This window comes from Pocillopora damicornis, chromosome 4 (genome assembly GCF_964200805.1).
Source record: "Pocillopora damicornis chromosome 4, jaPocDami1.2, whole genome shotgun sequence".
Taxonomy (NCBI): Eukaryota; Metazoa; Cnidaria; class Anthozoa; order Scleractinia; family Pocilloporidae; genus Pocillopora; species Pocillopora damicornis.
The window spans coordinates 12051508-12074204 of record NC_142673.1 but is presented as its reverse complement, the minus strand read 5'-3'; the positions used below and the strand labels follow the sequence as shown (position 1 = coordinate 12074204).

Below are 22697 nucleotides of genomic sequence, written 5' to 3'. Positions count from 1 at the left end.
ATAACACCGCCGGTGTTCTGGCCAGTTTTTGTTACCCTTTTTTATCATATAAACTACGATGTTACACAAGAATTTCCAGCCCTAGGAAAAACCGTAACAACACACCTGAAAAAATACGATATTTTTTCACGTGTTTGATATCGCCAATCAGCTACTGACATGTCTCTTGCCTTTCGCAAGCAAAGCCTTCACCATTCTCAATCCAAGGTTGTTTGTCGAAATTTTCTCGGATTCCATATCAACGCGCGCTCATGTATTCTCTGTATCGCAGGCGATGTACTGTATCAAGTTTGAACAAACTCTAAATTCTAAAAATAATAACCTGTATTTAGATTTTCTTTTAAGAGGGGTGCTTATCTGGGAAATTTTAGCCTAACGGGTCCTTAAATTTAAGGTTCTTATACGCGGGTTTTTACTGTGTAACACAGCCCGCCTGGTTGGAGTTAAAAGAAAAAAGTGAACAAAGGCCAGAAAGATTTCAAGGCAACTAAGACTCCCAAGTTTATAGAGCTAGAGTCCAAAACGGTAATAATTTCTGTTTAGTTTTTGTTATAGGTATTAGCATCGTTTCTCTTTGAGATTTCCTGTTAACCATCCTTTCATTATTTGATAATTCGTTGGTGCCTCTAACCTATCATCCAAAAAAGCATCAGCCTAACTAATATCTCCCAAAAAGTGGTTGCATAGATCAAAAAAATATATGAGCATTCGTTATGACTTGTTGTATCGTCTTTTTGTCGAAAATCTGCAATCGAGTTTTTAAAGACCTGAGCAAGAGTCAAATCGCGACATTTTGTTAGATCTAACTTAAGTCACAAGGACATGCGCCAGGTTGCAAGCAAGATCTAACTAAAGGTTAGAGGTTGCTAGACAAGGGCGAGGTCGCAGGATCTTACGAAAGGTTAGAGGTTACTAGACACGCGCGTGGTTCCCAGATCTAACTAAAGGTTGGAGGTTGCTAGACATACGCGAGGTTGCAAGATCTATTTATTTATTTTACAACAATTTGTGGTTCTAATAAATTAGTTTTTTTCTATTACAAAGTTGAATGGATTTCTATCTAAGAGGCTACTCTATATTATATTCTTATGTGATAAGATCTATATCTCTACATTATATTCTTATGTGATCGTTTGTGTCTGTAAAAATAGACAACTTAGTTATGGGCGCTCGCCCCGGAGTGTATCACAAATTTTAATCAACAACGTCATGTTTGAACTTGAAAACAGAATTAGGAGCAGTTGAGGTCGTCTTCCGCTTTTCGTTCGTTCCTAAGTGATTTCTTAAAATCTCTCAAAAATAATAACACATAATGCCAATGTTGAAAATGAATAGTAAGAGAACAATATTCATAAGTTTAGAGACCCACAGATTGACCTGTGAAGTTCTGGAGTAACCTTAAAGTAACTTGAGGTCAACATTGGTTGTAAACTCCGTGGAATTTCAGATGCAGGCAAAGGTCTGGTAAATCCGCCTCATGATCAGGCTTCATGGCCAGGCTTCTTGTGTCTCAGAAGTTTTGCATCGACTGTGGTGTCATGTCCATGACAATGATAATGGGACACGATTAGTAAAAAACAACCCGTATATTACACGGAGTTCTATTTACGATTGGTTTCTGTGACCGACTCCAAAAGTCGAGTTCCATTTAAAATTGATGTCGTGGCCACTATTATTCGATATCCTGCAATACAAACAAAAACAAGATTGTTCAAATCCAATGCTCTGGGTTGTACACTAATACTTATTCATCCCTCAGCCTAGAATCATTACGTTTATTTCGTCTCTTTATCTTATGGAATTATCGCGTAATCATTGCGAGGAAAACGAAATTTCAATTGAACAGGCACAATTAGCACTCAGCCTCTTTCTCAGGTGCTCGCGTTTTCTCTGAGGAACTAGTGTGGAGCGCTAGCGACAGGTGACGAGCGTCATAGGACCACATGAAGCAGAAAAACTGCGCCCTATCCTTCGTCTTTCATCCTTAATTTCAACCTTCTGCTACTTTTGCTGTATAAAATAAACTTAAAACTTTTAGCTGTGTAAAATAAATTCGGAGTTGAATAGATAACGCTTTCGCTGTTACACCCCCGTTCTCCACTGCTCTTAACTCAATTCATTACACGTAATGTTTACTTCCAACGACAATTATTAGTCCAAATCCAAGTTGTACCTTTTACGATAAAAAAAAGTACATCTGTCGATAGCTCACCTAACTTTTTCGCCAGAAGCCTGAGCGCTGAAATCTCCGAGAAGGTACAACCACCGAGAAACATAACCAGTACACATTTGGATGCTGGATAATTAGATAGATGTATTATTATAACAGGGACCCGTTAAAATAGTAGACACGATAGTCTGTCTATGGGGAAAGAGATGTAGCTTGGGGAGTTTTCGACGAATACAAATTTAGGAAAGGATAAATGGTAAAAAGGCCAAAAGAATTAATTATTAAAAAACAAGACAGATTAAAATAAAACTTAAGACAAACCCTTACTGTATTCCACCCCGGCAGGGAATAATAAAAACGCGTTGATTAGAAATAAGCTAGGTCATCGATAAGGGACGAATTTCGCTTCAAGGCGACCGGTGAGTATGCTTTTGTTACGAGTTACCTCTTGTTCCATGAACAGAAGATGATTTTACAGAAGATGTCATTCGCGACGAAAAATACTCAACACCCAGTAATCTGGACATCTCTTCAAATGTAGATATACCATTCAGCAGGACCTTTTAAATAAAATTCCAGAAAGACTGAAATTAGCCGAAAACAAAAATAGTTTCCCTTCGAAAAACAGGAAGATTTTTAAGTTTTAGAACCACAAGTGAAAACACGTCATGTCCATTTCATTAAGCAAATCATCTTAAAACTGACTTTTCGTCACAAGAGAGGTCTAAAACTACAAGGCTTATTCCTCTGATTTCTCCCTTAATCGAGAACCATTCAGTTCTCGACATACACGTTTACTTTCAGTCGATGATATATCATTTGAATTCGAAGCACGAGCCTTTCCCCGACATATTCTCGCTAGCCCACAATAGAACTCTACATATTTACGGCCGGTTTACAGTCTAAACCGATAGAGGGTAATCAAGATAACATTCCATTTCCATTTCTTAGCTCTTAGATAGGCAGTAGCTTACCTGCTCAATCAGCCTACAGGAAATAGGAGTGTACGCACCGCTAAAGACATACGACATGTCTTGCGGATTCTTGAGATCAATCTTACCAACATCCTTTGGCACCTTAAAGTAAATAACAGTCCGAAAGCTAAGGAGTCAGAACCAGTCGGAACCAAAGATTGATAACAATGCAATATTAGCATATCGGATTTAAAACTTGCCCGTGTATCTAGCAAGACATGATTACAGGAGCGTTACTGACCGAGCTTGCTCGGCCGAGTTCTTCTTTTCTTTTTTGTGGCCCGAGGTCGAGGTCCATGAAATTGTAAAAAAGAACGACGCCCATATGTCACCATCTTGACCGAATAAGCTGGGTCAATAATGGATTGTATTTAATTACGGTGGAGAGACCAGACCAAGTAACTGCAAAATAAATTCGTGATACTCGTCGAGGTTTCCTTTATTTTTACTTTCTATTGTAGGCGACTCCACCGTTGTAAATGCACGTGGAAAAATAATTTCCTACGGCACAAAATGTATTTTTAAGTTACAAAGTACATGTCAACTGTTTACAAAGACTTTGTGAGATCAAAGACCGCTCGGTTAGCCAATCAGAAGGCAGGATTCGCAGTGGAGCTGGCCATACATGTACTTACCAGACTAAGTCGTTTACTTAGAATCTTAAAGGTGCCTTTCTTCTATTGAAATGAAAAAAATAAAAAATAAAAAATAAGAAGTGCCTCTGGACACAGTATCAATATCCAGGGAAAATTTTCTGTCGTTAACGTTTTCATCACATGACAAATTTCAATCACGTACAGAACAGTTCTAGTTCAGAGACACTGTTCACTGTTGTTCAATTTATTATCTTAAAGTAGGTATTTAAAACTATTGGAAAAACAACCCCACAAATGAGCCAAAAAGCTGATCCGGGATTGGATGATATCCCATAGAACCAACACTAGAAATTACTTAAATATGAGGCAAACAAAACTATTTAACTGAATGACAAGTAGCCGGTATGAAAACAAAGGAGTGTGTCAGAGAATTAAGCTTCCTTCAAGAGAGTAAAAAAGTGAAATAATAAATTGACTTACATCTGGTTCAGTGTACAGCCCTAATTGCTTGAGAGAATTAAATGTAAGCATGTGTTCGTGTCCAAAACTCTGCAACAGAAATACAAATACCATATTCATTCTCAGCACTAACAGCTGCATAAATTGGAGAAGGCAAAATACTCTGCAAGGCTGCAAACATAATGAGTAGTGTGATGATTGCCTTCCAGGAGTGGATACAAAATTACACTTCTCGCTTCCTTGTGAAAACAATTTTTACTCACAAAAAACTTGATTCGACTTTTCTTTTTGCGTCCTTCTTCTCTGTCATAGTAAAGTCTTTCGTAACTGCGAAGTTTGTTATCTGTTTCGCGGGCAAATTCTTGCAAGTTCATACAAGTGAAAATTTGAGTAAATAATCTGAAGCGCATGCATTATGAGAAAACAGTTGGATCAGATGCATCAAGTAAGTAACCCTGTATCCCACCTACTACAATAAGTTGGTATGACGTACAGTTGGATCAGGTGGATCAGGTAAGTAACCCTGTATCCCACCTACTACAATAAGTTTGTATGACGTACAGTTGGATCAGGTGGATCAAGTAAGTAACCCTGTATCCCACCTACTACAATAAGTTTGTATGACGTACAGTTGGATCAGGTGGATCAAGTAAGTAACCCTGTATCCCACCTACTACAATAAGTTTGTATGACGTATACGTGTATGTAGTGATTCAAATTGTTCTTGGCATTTAATTTGCCGAAACATCAGCTTTGATTCCCACTTTTCACTCTTTAAAGTCAAGTGTGATCTCCTCATCAAGCTTATTTAAGTGATATGGTAGAGGCTGTACAACGTCGGGCGACTAAGCTCATGGTCGGGAATAGGATTCCTTACAAAGAACGTTTGAATAAGACTGGTTTGATGTCACTATCTTCTAGACGTATCTATTTAGACTTTTTTTATTCAAATGCCTGCATAGTTATTATGATCTCGACATCTCTAAGTACCTGCAGTTTTATGATTCTGAGCATGAACCCTATAATTTAAGGAACACTGAACTAACCTTTAAAACTAACTATGCAAGAACAGAATTATTTAGGTCTTCTTTTTTTTCCAGAGTTGCTCGTCTTTGGAATAATTTACCTATATCTACTAGGAGAAGGGAATCACTATCAATGTTCAAAAATGACCTAAGACGCTACTGTTTTGCCATCGATAGCGGTGATTTAAAGTGATTGTTACTTAATTTTAGTTAGCACTTAGTTTTAACATGTAGCATTTTACCATACTCGTTTTTGCCTGTAATTATGTATACTTTACTTTTGCTCTCTCTTTTATACATATAGTTTCTGGTGGCCTTTATCGTTAGGGAAGTTCATTCCTGTTGCTAGGTCTTCCATCAGCTATTAATTATATGTTTGTATGTACATATATTTATTTGCTGTAAATTGATTATAGTTAAAGTTAAAGTTAAAGTTAAAATGATGATGAAAATCCCACACACGGACTCACCTGAAGGAACTTATGCTTTAGACTACGGTGCACTTTGGGGTCAACTCCTGGAAATTTTTAACACATGAAGAACCACAACTAAGACACAAGGAACAGTTATCTAGAACTTTCTACTGTATCGATAAAGAATCTCAGGTACAACTCAGAAACAAAGCAGACATGCAAACTGCAGTAGCAAAACGTATCCATCCAAGCAAGATTTGCACGTTTATATCATTCAATTTATTTCATCTTCTTCTTGTTTTACTCTTGGGTAAGAGGAAGTAAGAAAAAGGAAAGACAAAAAAAATCACCTCCACGAGTTAAGGACATCAAACATAACAGCTGCAGTGTTTTAAATGGAGTAATCTGTTGAACAAAAATATATAATTTAACAACATAATACTGGCGTCAACCAGTCAAGACAAGACTTTCCATTAGAAATTGCCCTATAATGAAATAACGAATACTTCATTTCCAGCAAAAGGTACACTGAGCCAGGTGCTACCCCTCTAATGTACGATTTTTCGTTTGCAGTATCTACCTCTAACAGATCCTGATCCAGTGAGCTGTAGTGACATAGCTTAGCCAAGAGATAAAGTATCAGGCTAAGCTACCCAGAAGGGCTTATTGGTATTACATTCTTCAACATAAGTTACACAAAAATGCACACTCTTTTTTTTCTAAGATTAATAGTACAAAATACCTGGTTTCTCATAAGACCTGAAAAAAATTCAGGCCGTATGGGCCTGAATTGTTTTCAGGCTTTATTTCAACCACTAGTTCAGTAGTGATAAGCAACCAAGAACAAACCTGTCTGATAATATTCTCTTCAGCATAATCAATATCCTCCTTATCTTCTATAAGTTCCAACATATCTGAAATGAAAAGACGTATGATATAAATTCTGTAAATTATCACGAAAACATCTCCTGAAATTACACATCTAATTTCATATTTTCCTTTTGTTTTTACAGAAAATAATTAACATCGTTTAAAAGAAAATTTGCCCACAGCAGAAAAGACACAACTTTTTTGATCTACATACTGTGTTCTGCTTGAAGCCTCCTTTCAAAGTTCTCCTTAGTCTTGGTCTTGAGTACCACTTCACAAGCACCAATATCTGTCAAGTGAAGGAATAAAAACCTATTACTTCTTCAGTGTTGGAAATGCTTGGCCATATGAACCTATACCTTACTTTTTTTCTAAAACCCTGATACTGATACTGCTCCTAGCTCCCCCCTCCTAGCTACCCCCCCTCCAATAATAATTATAATAATAATAATAATAATTATAATAATAATAATAATAATAATAATAAGATAAAAAACATAAAGAAAGAATCTCTTTAGTAACCACCATTTAGTATCCTATTATGGAAACAAATTCTGTTTTTCAAAAGCATTAGCAGTTGATACTGGAAGACACTCTTCACATCTGAGGTAGATTAGATGCATACGAGAAAATACTGCTGTGTAAATGAGTTTTTAGTTGATATCAACTTACGTAAAGTTAATCCTTTGTGTTGTTGTCTCAGTCCTCTCAGCTCAGAAGACACAAACTGCCTCATGTCACTTACTGTTGATAACTGTTGTCGTTTCTGTGAATAAAGAAATTCTTTATAAGAACAAGAAATCAAAGCAAGAAGAAAGCATTTTTCCCTACTATCAGTGACAGGACTTAAAACATCTACAAAACTATTAAAGATTGTGAGTGCCTTTCATGCCACAGAATTGGTGCCTGATCACTTCTAGCTGAGCTTTGTGCCTCAGAAAAAGCCTGAAGATATTGCTATTTCTGCTGGATTCATCACATGCATAGCAATACCTAGTAACATTTCATCATCAACCAATAACAGTCCCCAGTGAAGAGACACTATGGGTATGAAAACATTACTTCAATGTGGACGTCTATCAACATGTAACTTACCACAAAAGACCATATGTCAGAATATTTCACTAATGTGTTGTTTGTCAGAATGTTTTCAGGCTTATTTTGTCATTGATCAATGTAACATAGACTCACATCATATCCAGATTGAACATCCTTTGCCTTCTGACTGAGATACCCAAACACATTGGAAAAATGACGATCTCTAATGTCACAAAACACCTGAACACATTAATGGAAAGAAATAACCAATTAATCATTCAGAACATGTAAAATTATACTGGTAGGGAACTCTCCTAAGCTCTGACTAGCTGCAGTGACATCAAGTTATCTGCCAAACTAGGAATTTCCAAAAAAGACAGCTTTTCAACTGTGAAGATCCAAGGGAACTTCAAGAGAACTTTCATCTGCCTGTGGACGCCTCCTATATAGAATAGAACAAGACATAACAGAGCATGGAGTAACAGCAAGAAAGCAACTTTTAGTATTTCTCCACTTCCTTGCAACAAATTCCTTCTATCCCCCCTGCACCAGTCTTCTTTGATTTGTTTCCTTTTTTGAGTGTAGACCAAGCCTGCAAATTTTGGCCCATAAAACATTGGAGGGTTTGGGTATTGTCTATGTTTGCACCAACACCATTTAATTGTGTGCGAATCTTTTCCCACACTGCTTACTTTACTTAATTCATCATTCTTGATGAAAGTGGCACCAAAAAGATAGATTAATTTATGTTCCCTCACAAGCTGAGCCAAAAGCAACTTTTGCTGTTTGGATAACATGCTCAATGACTGTTCAAGAATACAATTGTAAGCAAACGAAACAAAGTCACATACATTGAAAGGAAAGCAGCAATTTTTAACTGCATTATTATATTAAAGATACACCTGCATTCAAGCAGAGTCTACAGTTGTAAGAGGGTCTCAATAAGCTTAACTGTAAGATGTGAAACAGCTAAAAAAATTTCCACGAGGAGTGAAAATTGACAAATTTTAACTGTTAGTCGTAAAAAAATTAACCATAAAAAACTTTGTTTTAAAATTAACAGGAAGAAATGAGCCAGTATCCTTAAAATCCACCACACCATTGACATCCTCTTGTTTAATTTTACAATTGTAATTTACAATGTCTTTTATACTGACTCAAAATATACATGTAAAATTCCATGGTGGAATATTGTTTAATCAAATCCTTGCATTTACTGTACAAGTCCAACTTTGTACCCCTGTAAATTACACATGTAAAAGCTACAATTGTATTTTCTTCATTAAATTTACCCCAGGATTTTTCAAATTCTGCAAGTGTGTTTTAAGAATTAATAATCATTTGTGGTACAATGTTGTGTTAAATGTCAAGCAAACCTCACCAAGTCTTGGTCATTCAATAACATCTTAGTGTTCTGATCTTTACCGGTGACATCTGGTCCAAACTCCACCACACCTTCAGGAAAAACGAAAAGATACAGTGAAACTTGAGGAAAAAAGGTCATCATTCACATTCTGCTCAAGTTTTAATGCACAAATACATTAATGATTTCAAGACATGTTCAACATATGCTCCAAAACGTTTCCATAATGTAAAATATGAAACAAACTTAAAATCACAATGTGTGTTTCCAGAAAATATCCATACCCCCACCACGGAGGGAATTGGAAATTCCAGAGGGGTGGGGGGGTCAAAGTCCCGGGAAATTCCAGAGGGGATGGGGGGTAAGAGGCGAAATTTTCGTCCAGAGGGTAGGAAGTCGATCGACTTTCTTCGTATGTCAATTGGCGCCTTTTACCTACTTTAGTGGGACGTTCTGAAGTTTAAGTTGTTAAATTACGATGCTTCTAACAGTTCTGCAGCAAAAGAAAGTTTTCTTTTATCCTTGTAGCGCTTTGGAACATAAATAACATCAAATAAAGAAGAGAATCACTTTGTTTTTCGAACGGAGCCGCCATTACTCGTTACCAGTCTCCAAAGATTACAACCAACAGGAGTGGTTACCTAGGGATTTTCCTCGGTCATAACACGTTTCGCGTTCGTAAAATTTACAAATAACTGTCTCGGTCCCGCAAAAAAAAAAAAAAAAAAAACGCTGGTCTCGCCGTCTCGCAAAGTTTCGCATAAATTTACCATTCACTACCCCTTATTGACTCCAGCCATCTATTAATTTTGATCTGCACTGAGCTTAATTCCGTTGCATCATAATGTGTAGGAGACTTGACGATTTCTTTATGGCTTACTTGCTTGCGATGTTACAATGAATGATAAGTACAGTCGTACCGTAGTAGAAAACAGTTGATAGTAACATTGAGAAACATTAGGATCCAGGGCTTTGTATATATGCGCGTGGGACTGGTGACTAGCCAAGGTTTGTTTATGCACAATCGGACGAAATTATCGACCCGCTGTTAACAAGAATCAATGCTTGTGTGAAGAAATTTTACATTAGAGGCTGGACTTTGGAAAGATGAGTTCAAAATAACTTACTGCTGACTCGGTTTTCTCTTTTGCTCTCTTATTTGACACAATTTTGTACAAATTTACGTTGCTCAATGTGATTTCGAACGTTTCCATTTCAAGTGCACGCAATTTTCTCAGTACATTGTACAAACTTAACAGTTCAAAAGTGTTTTGTTGCGACTTGTACAGTTTTTTTTCTCCTTTCGTGTACTGAGAATACTGTGTTAAATGTTTAAGGATAAGTATTGTATTTAAAAATAAAGCAAACATTAAGTTTAAGCTAGTTAGCGACGTTTACCTTGCGCGTGTACGCCATCTCTCGAATATACACGCGACATAATTACACGTCCCTCTTGTTTGTTGTTTGCTACGAGAAAAAAATATATTTCCAGGGGTATAGGGGGTGGTAGAAAATTCTTTGGAAATTCCAGAGGGGTGGGGGGGCTACCACTGCTACCCCAAAATGGAAAATCCGAAGGGGTGGGGCGGTCCTATATGAAATTCCCTCCGTGGTGGGGGTATGGATATTTTCTGGAAACACACAATCTTAAAAAAAATTTTTATACCAGTATCTAAATGACCAATTTTCCTGTGCTCCACAATTCCTGGATACATTTATTCAAACCAATTTTGGAACTTTAGAATTCATCAACTGTCCCTATTGGCACTAGGAGTTACAGGATGGCTGACTGATTAGCTGACCTATTGACTAATTAACTAACTAACTACTTGACCATTGCTCTGACGAAGGGCTAACGCTCGAAACGTCAGCTTTTTTACCCTTTACGGTGGCTAATTTATGTTTTCAACCCAGTTGTTAACACTAAATTACCTGCTATACTCTCCCACCAATGCAGCACCACAGTTTCTTTAGAAACTTACCCCTTTATTCATTTGACCTATTGACTATCTGACTGACTGATGTACCAACTGACACACTACAATGTCATGTTACAACTGACACACTGACTGACTCCCCAAACAACTGACTAACTGACCAACTAACTGACTGAATACATGACTGATTGACTGAATGACAAATTGGCCATTTTTATAATATTATTGATGTTTATATACCACTTCTAATGCCAAAGGTGTCATCAAGAACTCCTGCATATGTGACTTGAGAACAGAGTGGTGTAACAAAGTCCACTCCTATTTGAAAATTAGAAAATGATTTGTGTTACACATTACTCTCTTTTCAATGAGCAAAAGAAAAAGGTGAACAGTCATGTGGTAAAGTTACTTTTCTTGATAAAATTTAAATTAAACAAAAAAGCATTGTCTGGTAATATAACTTGTCAATATGTAACCCGGTTTCTGCCAAATCTTTACTGTCATAGACCTATACTTCTTGACAGAAAAGAGAAAACCCCTACCACACCATTGCACCTGCCTTCATACATAGACTGTAAATAATGCACTTCCAAATTGTGGCTTTGAGCCACATGACATTCTAATTTCTTTCTTTCTTTTCTTTTTTCCGATCATATATAGTACACAACACAAAACAGTCAAATTCAGCTGTCTGATACTCACCTCTGTCAATAAGGATAAGGGATCCTATTTCAGGACCATCAACAGGTTTATAGTCTCCTTCCTCATCCAGCATATTTTTAAGCAATTCTCCAACCATCTAGAAATCATCACCAAAAGATCAGCGACAAAATTTATATTCAATGTGGTTTCCTTTACACCTGCAGTGACACAGTTTGAAATGTGCCATCTGTAACTGAGAACATTCCAAAACAAATCTGAGATAACCACTCTCATGATAAAATGTTTAACATCTGAAACCAATTTTTTTTTGGTGCAGTTTGAGTTAATATCTAAAACATTTTATCATTACCTTAGCACAGTTTCCTAGGCCATATGTACTTGGGATTGTACCATACCATCTCTGCAGATTCATCAGAGAACAAGCAACAAAAGAAAGTGATGTTTGGTCACCATCCTGGAGCAGAAATAGATATTTTATTCTGTTTCAGTAAAATGAAATGATTTATGCGGTGCATCACTTCAAAGTTTCACTTATGTCTAATAAATGTGCTGAATTTGAAAATCACCATCAAAGCTATATCAGTGGTCACCCAGGGAAAAAAACCTATAAAATCCATCTTTCCCATTGGAACTGGAACACAACATCACTAGTCCAGTGAGCAAGTGTCAGAAAACAAGCAGAGACATCTTCTTGCCACAGATGACCTGACAGGGGTTTCTTCAAACTCAGCATGAGTGGAGTTACTGTCAGCTTTGTTCAGTATATGTTAAACTGCACCCATTTGGCCCCTTCAGGAGCTCCAATCGAGCCTTCCCATGCTCTTCTACACTATCTATTAAGCAGTTTGATGGGGTTGAACCTTAACCCAATTTAACTACCAAGATCTAATTGATAATTTCCTCATCTTGCTGCTACACATTTGTAAATCAGTGACAAGAATAATTATGGTGTTAGATCAAGGTTACATCTTCTACCTCAAGTGTGAATTTTATCATTACATGTTTGCTGGATACTGAATGGGTATTGTAGGGAGAAGTTACATGATAATCACTTCTGGGAGTTGAAGGGTTAAGTACCAGTGGAAGAGGCTGATAAGTAACAAGTCTCCACTATCCTGAAGCAGTGAGAAAAATGTTATGGATATTTCTTGTACAAAGTAGTTGAACTTTACAATCACATGATTGTGTACAATGATAATTTCTAATAATCTCCTCCTTAGTAAGAACTGGCCAATTCCCCCTTAAGAGTGGTCATCTAATAAACATTATGAAAATAGACCTTTTAACAGCCAAATCTCACCAAGAAAAAATCTTTGAGAAAGCTTGGTATTTCCAACGTCAGTACATCTTCATCAAGTGGAATAAATCCCAGTTGAAATTCATCAAAAGATACATCTTGAATCAAAGAGAAACATCCACATTAATACTAAAAATTCAATATATTTTTATAGTTTAAAAAAAGTGACAAACACTACTAAAAAATGTAATCAAATACTGATAATTAGTACACATATCATCTCAGATTCTCTTTGAGCACTGGAAGGGTTTAAGAATGACTTACACACATCTCTGAGAAAAACTTATTGTTTTATAAATTAAATTGAAGAATCAGTTAAATCCTGAACCAATGACAGATGGTACAATCTCTCATAAGGATTGAATTAAACATCCAGATCTGGGTATCTATACGAAGCAACTATATATTTGTTTTTAGTACAATAAGTATACAGTTTACCTTACTTGATTTATTAACATATAAATACAGGCAGATATTTTGCAAGTTGAGTACTATTTTTCCAAGTCCTGGGTGAGGAAAAATGCAAGCAATGAGCAAAATGTCTGCCAGTATTACATGTTAATGTTCAACCATCAAATAAGGGATTTCTTATTCTAATTATTTTGTAAAATTTTAATTGGCTTATAGTTTTTGAAACACAGGATCTTGCTCTGTAATCCCTAAGGAAAACTATCTGTAGCCAGCCAGTTTACATACTCTATAACTTCTGAGAAACTTTTTTCTGTAATATTATGATAAATATCAACTTTTACAGCAATGGATTTGCAAATCACATTGTAAGGAAAGCAAAGACAAAGAAAACCAACACAAGTTTAAGAGATCCATTTTGCAATTTGTTTATGAAAACATCTTGCTGACAGTACAATAAATCTCCTACAGACAAAGCTTACACAATCAAGATGACTGAGTACTTGCCTCATTTGTTTTCAATATTTGCCTTTTTACACTTTTCTTTTAAATTACCCTTGATTTTGTCTCAGTACTAAAAAATGAAGAAAGCTGAATTCTATAACTTGGCTACTATGTTGCCATCTTGACTATTTAACCTTCTTCAGAAATGCATATGAATTAATTTACTTCAACAAAAACTACTGTTACCTATCTTTTATCACAAAAATTAAACTTTAATTAAAATACCATGTCTTCCCTTAAAGAGTTAATCATAATGCATGCCTGTAAAATAATTACTTTGTTGGTCATATTTATCCTTAAAATCTACTGGAAACTGAACATCTTCCTTAGCAATGGCTCCAAATTGCTTATATAGTTAATCTAATAGTAATTAATCAATTCCCAATGTTACCTCCATACACTCCTTCCTGCTCCAAAATCACCTCACAAGAGTACAACTACAGGAACACAAAATTTTTACTTGTTATTGCAATGCATACAGAGCTCCAACCTGGTGGTGGTCTACCAGCCAAATACCAGTGGAATTTAAATTTCAGCTATATGTGGATTTTGCTCATTTATGAGCAATCTTACAAGTAAATCCTGACCATGTACTAGCCATCTGACTATTGAGCTCAAAAGTTGAGTTCAAGCACTGGTGTAAAAAAAACTAGCCCATCAAGTAATTTCAGAAACATCCTCTCCCTTCCCCAAGAATAGTGCAGAAAAGTTGAAATTATAGTATTACTGAGAAAAGTGGAGTGAAAGATCTTTTTAGTCCTGTGCACTTGAATGTTGTATAAAGTGGTCCAACCTTAACCATAAAACTAATTATTCTTCATGAAGCTAAAATCTTGGATAAAACTTGTAGAGATAAAAATTGGGTTTTGGATTTCATACAAATTACAGTCTGCTTTCTATCCTATCAACCCCCACCTCCTCCTCCCTTTCCCACAGACCTACATGTAAGGTGGATGGGTGTTTCAATATCAAGACCAGACCACATGGTGACTCACAACTCACACAGTTCTTACTGGAAGTATATTACGTCACCCACATAGTTTGCACAGGAAGAAGTGTTACACAAATAAATACAGTAAGTCTCAAAAATGTTGTCCAAAGTCAGTTTTAGATAATGAGCCAAAAACAATAGAAACCTTAGACCAATCTGGTTTAAATGTTTTTGGAAAAACCAGTTTCACCAGAAAAGGTGAATTAAATTTAGTTACATTGAGACAACAAAGAAATTAAAAGAAATCAAAGACATACCTTCCTTGGAACAAACACAATTTTATATGACCTGTTTTTCCCACTCATTTTGTCATTATTTATATGATCTAGAGAGAAAAAAAACCATGATAGCATATGAAATAGGATCATTACCTTGCACAAAGATTACTGGTATATCTTCTGTACTCCAGAAACATACTAGAAAACTGTCTCAGAAAACTGTATGCTTGAACATACATGAATGATATTGTAAATTAATTTTTGTGGTTTTTTTTTTCAATTAACTTTCATTTGAAATTTTAATTGTTGGGGACACTTACCAGCAACATATTTTGTTGATAAAAGCTCTGGTCTCAGCAAGTAAATTCTCCTGTGTGGAAATTTGAACAAATATTTACAATCTTTGAGTTAATAGTCAAGCAGAAGTCTCTTGCCAAATTCAAATGAATTATTATAATACATACATGTTCAAACCATTTACCAATAGCTAATAAGTTTACACTGTTTCAAAAGTCATAAAAAGAGAAAATATCCACATAATTGTTATAATATTATTAAACAGTATCATTATTACTATATCAAATAAACTATATTAACCTTTTTACCCCCAAGATCTCATTAGTAGTTCTCCTTATTGTCTGCTATGCAATTCTTGTAATGTTTGTTTGTATAACTTGGTATTGGAACAGTTAATAATCTTCTAATTAGTATGTCACTTTACTCTCATTACTTCTCCACTTGATTGTTTATTGATACTGTGAGGAGAAAGTTTGTCACTAAAGGGAGTTTAAGGGTTAAGATGTCAGGAGTCCACCTTGTAGGGATCTTAAGCAGTAAGGACAACAATTCCATGCAGATGTCAATCAAAAACTGAATTGATACTTTTAGTTAGAATCTGGCTACTGGCTTGATGTATTTACTGTCTCTTACAGCACCATGCCTTAATTTTGTATTTCACATCTTTTTTGCAGAGGAGGGCTAAGAAATGAACAAAGTTTTTAAATGCACATGCAGAGCTATTTTTCGGCCCATTAGATCTTTCCTTTTGCCATTCTCTCTTTACAATCATAGTTGTGGTTTTCTCAAGTTCCCTAATAGCTGGAAGTGAACAACCTCCCACATTTGGCTAGCCTCTACCAGCAGTTGGAACATTTCCTTAGTTTATGGCTAATTTTTCAATCACTCACTTGTCTCCACCAACTTCAAGTTTACCACTTTCCAATTTAAATATCTTGTTAACACCATGTTCCTAAAAAAAAAATTTACAATTTATATCAACTGATAAGAGTACATCTTTAGTGTTTGAATTTCCTGAATCATGGACTTAATTGTTGGCTTGAAAAATTAATATGAAAGAAAAAATCTACAAGCCTCAACATGAAAGGCTTGATTTTACTGTTTGAACATACCACCAGCCCTTTGACAATTAATCTCAAATCATGTACTTTCATTGCAATAAATTTTGTGAAACACTCTCTTTTACTTTCTAGTGACCAACAACAATGAAGGCTTGAAAACTTCTTGAAAATATAATGTCCTGCAACTCTATAACCCTCTAAAGCCTAACATCAGTATGCATTTTCTCCATGCTGTGCTCTATTCATTTCCTAAAGAGCAAACAAGAAGAATTTGTTTGAAAACCAAGAGCCTCTCTAGCTGGTGACCATTTCCTTCATTCTCATGACCTTATTAGGATTCAGGGTGACGTTGCAAGGAGAAATTAGATGCTGGTCAATCTCCTGAATAACCTCCTCACTGTTAGTTACTGAACAGGATCACTAAACCAATACCATACATAGAAAAAAGTACAACTGGTGGAAAATAGGCTGTCTTGGGTTAATATGAAGGGTAAAACTTTGACCTAGCCAGAATTTATTGCAGTTTGAAGACCCTTCCCCATAAATCTAATGGTTGAAAGACAAAATTGCCAATGAAAATTACACTTATTTGCAAGGTCTGTTTGTCACCTTTAGAAAAGATGCACCTGTGAAGTGATCTAATGGTTTCATCAACTGAGGATCAATGACAAGGTCTTTCATTTCTGGAACCTGTGGATTAAGTTTGGAAATAAAAAAATTCACAATGAAGAGTTCTAGTTAATATGCACCAACAACTGGCTATATTAAAATAAAGAAAAAAAAGTGTTTTCATTTCCTTGGCCATCCATTGGTCACAAAACCCTATGTGTTTAAGAAGTGAACAGTTACCTGACTGTACATTCTGTGACAGACAGATCCAGCTAACTTGTTTACATTTTTGTTTCCACCCAATCCAGATCACACCATTATTCCTTACAGAGGTTACTACTGTGCAAATCCCCACATGTAGCAAGGTACTTGGGTGTACATTTAAACAAAACAAAATTGCAACCCACTTAAGGAATTATCACATGATCTAAGTTGCCAAATTAGCTGTAACAGGGATGTTAGCCCAATTATATTCATTCATTAAAATCTAAAGAAAGCAACTGCTATAAAAAGTTTACTAATATAATCATCACCTTGTCACTTAACATACACAAGACTGCTCAAGAAAGCATTGCAGAACCTCAAAATGTCTTTACATTTGTTGGGGAAACATCTAAAATTCCCCCTTAGGAGGTGGGAGGGGGGGAAGGTGTGCTTTAACACATGAATTGTGTGTTGTCTACTGGTACTGAAGAAAACAAAGACCACAAAAGCGAAGACTGTAGACCTAAGACCCCTGAAAACGAAAACAAAGACCCCAAAACATGAAAATGAAGACCCCCAAAACACGAAAACAAAAACTCCAAAAAATGAAAAAGAAGACCCTAGAAAACAAAAACTAAGACCCCAGAATGAAAAAGTAAAGGCTCCCCAATTATTGTAAATTACACTGTACCAAAGAAACATGGCCTTTAATATTCTTGGCAAGGAATAGAATGTTAAATTATAGGGAGCAGAGGAGCCAAATTTGATCTTTACATGTTCGATCTTTGAGCTTTATACACACGCTGTGTCTTGCATTATTCAATCTGTTGTTTTCACCACAATGACCCCAAGCATAATCGGAGCTTTCTGGTGGGTAGCTGCAGACTGCTGACTGTGGGCCATCAGCACCACAAGATCGTTACGTAGTAAGAAGAAGAGACTCTTTTTTTGTTATCAACACTTCATGCCTTGCTCAGAAAGCTTATGCTTTCTGGTCATTGCCATTCGGTCAATGACCGGATAGCACCGATTATGCTTGGGGTCCTGCTGAGGCAAAAGCTAGAAAATGACAGATTGAATAACGTGGTCCTGCTGTGGCAAAAAACAGACTCGAAAACAACTGATCCCTACAATTTAACACTCTATTCTTTGCCAAGAATATTAAAGGTCATGTTTCTATGGTAATTTATGACAATCGGGGAGCCTTTTTCGCTCTTTTTTGGGGGTCTTCGTTTTCGTGTTTTGGGGTCTTAGGTTTTCGCTTTCGGGGTCTTCGTTTTCTTCACTACCGTTGTCTACTACATGAGGCAGAACATCTTCTCACCAATCACTCCATATTTTACTAAAGCCCCTGACAGTTACTCTAAAGTATTCTACATTTTTGATACTTGCATCCGATTCTTTAATTAATTAATTTGACAGCTTCTCATACCAGGCTTCAGAATTTACACAATATAATGATATTTGAAATAAACCATTAAACCCGAACTGCGTTGCGTATCGCATGATGTTAAAGAGAATTTGTTATAACACATAGATTTACTCAGCCGACTACCTGGTGCTGTTAGGGAGAGTAGATTTATAAGTTTATACAGGTTTATATCGTCGTGCTAACACTGCTGGAGAGAACTGTCAAGGCTCGATTTGCGGAAAAAGCCGAAAGCCGTTTATAAGATCTATCCAATCATTTGCTGTTTTAAGTCAAAGAAAACATTCTTCAAGCACTTACCGATTTCAATATGGCCACCAGATTGTCCCTGGTTTCATCTTTTAAATGAGTGAATTTCGGCCCACTTGGGACCGCCATCATTCTTCGTAAGGCCTGGCTACAAAGCTATTCCTTGAAGACACAAACAGTAGCGAGAGAAGCTTCCTCAGTACACTGTCCGAGGATGCCTAAAAAGTTTAAAGGAACAAATTCAAAGGCAGAGGAAGCTAGAGCTAGGAAAGATGCTGTTAGACTTGCAGAAAAAGAGAGAAAACAGAGGGAAGAAGAAGATAAATACTGGGAGGATAATGATAAACATGTGATGAAGAAACAGCAAAGGAAGGTGCGCTTTTGTTTGTAGGTGAATTACGGCAGTTGTTGTGGTCAGTTGGTAGATTTAAAATCAAGACAAATGACATTTCAAATTTGAATATTAATTGCGAAAAGGACGAGATAAAGATTACATCTCTGTAATATCGCTTGGAAGTTGTTTTGAAATGACAATTAGACTCGAACGAAGAGGACATGCCTCTGATAAATAATTTTAAGGGTAAAATTTTTCGCAATCGATTCAATGTGACCGAGCTCCTTAAAGTCTGGGGGTATAGAAGGGCCCTGCAGTTTTAGATAAAATTTCCGCATAGCCCCATGCTATTGTTAAACAAATCTGTTTTCCCAATGGCAATGTATTGTTTTTGTCGTTGTTTTCTCTATCCAAGAACTGAATGCATAATGTAGGATGGGGCTGTGCGGAAATTTTACCCAGTTTTATTTTGTTGTTCAGTATCAAGAGGCCAGGTTTGACACCTGTACTGGTAGATTGTTTTTGTTCTACAAAACAGAGCTAACAACTCTCTCCACACAGATATTAACAGAGAAGTAACGACAACCTTGGACCCACAAAAAAGACATAAATCCCAAGGTGTCTCAAAACTCACACCCAGATAAAAACTCAGACCCTCTAATTCTGGCTTACTAGTGCAATTTCAAGATTCATCACACTCAACCATTTGTACATTTACATACATTTAGGAAAGGCTAACTTTGGTCTCACAGTAAAATGAGAGTATGAAAGAACTATCATTATTGTTTTAGTGAAAAAACAGTTGGTTTAAAAAAGTGGGGGTGTGAAAAACAACATAACGTGGCAGATTAATGAGGCAGTTAATGATTAACATGAATTAAACAATCCATGACTGTGAGTGAGTACTGTGGTTATGGACAGACTATTTCAATTCAGCCCTCAAATCATTTGTTTGCCAGTTAGTTGTAGATTTTAGAAGTATTCCGTCTTTGTAATGTGATATTTTCTTGGCCAAGTATTTGAAATTATGTTAATGGTAAAATTTTAAACTTGAGTATCCAGTCACTGTGTTGTGACAAGTATCACACAACACACATCTCTCCCCAAGGACCCTTATTCTTTAAGAAATTTTGTAACTATTTCTTTGATTTCATGAACATGAGCCCAGCAATTGTTTTGATTTCCCCATTTGACTTTATTCTAGACGTGACCAAAGCTAAATAATGACTGTTCTAAATTTTGCTGTTTAAATCATTAAGTACAATAAATTTTGAAATTACTTAACTTAGTGGGAATGAGGGGGTCTGAGTTTTCAAGTCACCCAAGTTTCTGAGTTTTTCAGAGGTCTGAGTTTTGAAGAAAGTTCGAGCTCTGCATTTTTGTCACACCCAGTCTTAGTTCTGTGTACATACTTTTTGGGGGTTTTGATTACTTAAGGTAGTTTCATTATTATCATGCCAAATAAACTAATGTTTTGTGGAGCAGTGTGATTGTCAAGCATTGAATGCATGGCTATTAGATAAATGTTAACAGATTAAAGGTTAGAATTTGGCTCAAAGTCTTATTTTGACTTCTGGTTATAGGATTGATTGGAGTCCAATTTGGTCTGTAATCATACTTGGGATTAACAAATCGGATTCTCCCGTTACAGTCTTCTAATTTGTTAATTATGAGTATGATTACAGACAGAATTGGGTGACATGAATTCCTGATACCAATGAATCAAAAGTATGAAAAAATTTGAGAAAGAAACTAGACAACAATAATTGTTGTCTAGTTTCTAGTAATTATTACTAGTATACATTTTCATGAAAAAAAGCAACAGTTAACTCAGAAAAATGCAAGACAACAGCATGCTCACATGATGCATCCTGTCCTCTAACACAGGCATGAAGTGTAAATGGTCCCTTTATCTGTCCTGTTGTACTGTCCAGTTACACTTTCCAATTACAAGCATGAGGCATACACTACCCTATTAGTGCTCAAATCACACTTGTGATAACCAATCACATTCAAGAATTTTGTTACAGTTTGGATTAGTGCTCAAATGAAGTGATTAATCTTGCTTTTTATGCTCTTCTCATTAAGGATGATAAAGAACGCAAACGGCAAGAAGCAACAGAGCGTAAGATAGCCAACCAAGAAGCCCTGAAAGCTGAAGAAAGTGAATTGCCAAAGCCAAGTTCCAGTGTTCGTGCTAAAATGACAGTTGCAGAGATTCAGGCAGAACGTGAAAGAAAAGCTGTCGCAGCTGCCTCTGCAACAGCTAAAACTAAAAAAGCAGATGAGGATACTAGTGATATTCTTGAAGAAAACCCTAATCAGCAGATGGCAGCACTATTGGCAGCTGAAGGATCTGTAGAAGCACGCTCTGTAGAAGATGCCATAGCTGTACTAAATGTCAGCAAAACTACTCCCACTGACCGGCACCCAGAGAAGAGAATGAAAGCAGCATATAATGCATTTGAAGAGCGTGAACTACCAAAGCTTAAAACAGAAAATCCTAACATGCGGTTATCTCAAATAAAACAGTTACTCAAGAAGGAATGGATGAAATCACCAGAAAATCCCATGAACATGGCTTATGCTAAGAGGACATAGCAATTTATACTCTTTTTGAATTTATCAATCTTGATATCACAAAGTCTGACTGTTTTGTCACTTCACTTTTTCAGTTGCCTAACTAACCCTGTAGTACAACCTTTCAGATTTTAGAATATAGCTGGATAGTTAACAGGAATCATCTTGGTTGAATAGAATATGGCACAACATCTTGTAAATGGAATTAAAAAAAAACAAAACAAAGTCATGTGGTCTAAAACCAAAAACCAGAGACATGTACTCTATGCCTCTGTGAACATCCTCCAGAGGTACCTCCATCAAAGTCTCCAGGGAAAACCCACTTTTCAAAAATTGGAATAATTTGTTATGAAGAAGAAACTGACTGGAGAACTGTTCTCTCTTCCACCAATGACAAACAGCTTTGTCAAGAAATGAATAAAGTCAATGACTGCTAATAAAGGTACAGGAGTCAATAAAGTCCTCATCAGACTTCTGAAAATTTGTGTCAACGAAATTGTTGAATCCTTAACCTATATAATGAATCAGAGTTTTGAAACTGGTACTTTTCCAAACATCTGGAAAATTGCTCACGTCAGAACAATATTTAAACCAGGAGATAAATTAGAATTGAATCGGATGATACATAAATTCCAACTGAATTGAATTGTTAATAATACAATAATAATACAAAAATTTATAAAGCGCCCTTTCCGTGAACTCAAAGGCGCTTTACAATCATCGTAATTCTAAAAAATAAAAATAAAAATAAAAAATGAATTATTAAAGAAAATATATAACAGTTATAGAAGTTAATTTCTAAAAAATAAGATACAATCGACTTGCTAAGATTAACTGAGGAAAATATATACAATAAAAAACATCAAGGTTCTGGATTGATCTTATGTCATCGGTTAGGGAGTTCCAGAGCCTGGGCGCAGAAACTTGAATAGATCTGTTACCGTAAAACTTGAGATTAGGCTTTGGTGTTACAAAGAGATCTTTTGAAGAAGATCGTAATCGCCTCGT

The 22697-nt window shown here is 36.1% G+C and overlaps 2 protein-coding genes across 3 annotated transcripts; one reads left to right on the top strand and one right to left on the bottom strand.

Moving 5' to 3' along the window:
• Nucleotides 1-969: 969 nt before the first annotated feature.
• On the bottom strand, nt 970-18984 carry LOC113668339 (vacuolar protein sorting-associated protein 33B). 2 transcript variants are annotated; one of them, XR_016185523.1, is made up of 24 exons: nt 18827-18984; nt 16894-16974; nt 16114-16175; nt 15247-15296; nt 14966-15033; nt 14109-14154; nt 12809-12903; nt 11858-11962; nt 11548-11644; nt 11086-11163; nt 8927-9000; nt 7699-7785; nt 7180-7273; nt 6722-6796; nt 6487-6551; nt 5988-6042; nt 5695-5741; nt 4463-4560; nt 4221-4289; nt 3780-3821; nt 3145-3246; nt 2616-2730; nt 2213-2296; nt 970-1684 (listed from the first exon to the last, which is right to left on the bottom strand). XR_016185523.1 is itself a non-coding variant. In XM_027184231.2 (23 exons), exons 1-23 carry the CDS (start codon nt 18905-18907, stop codon nt 1602-1604), a joined length of 1755 nt encoding a protein of 584 aa, XP_027040032.2. In that variant the 5' UTR covers nt 18908-18983; the 3' UTR covers nt 970-1601. The 2 variants fall into 2 exon arrangements, 1 of the variants encoding a protein (XP_027040032.2); XM_027184231.2 differs by lacking the exon at nt 4463-4560 and having other exon boundaries at nt 18827-18983.
• Nucleotides 18951-22170, top strand: LOC149046827 (coiled-coil domain-containing protein 124-like). The gene is made up of 2 exons (XM_089202708.1): nt 18951-19148; nt 21198-22170. Exons 1-2 carry the CDS (start codon nt 18990-18992, stop codon nt 21708-21710), a joined length of 672 nt encoding a protein of 223 aa, XP_089058834.1. The 5' UTR covers nt 18951-18989; the 3' UTR covers nt 21711-22170.
• Nucleotides 22171-22697: the final 527 nt, after the last annotated feature.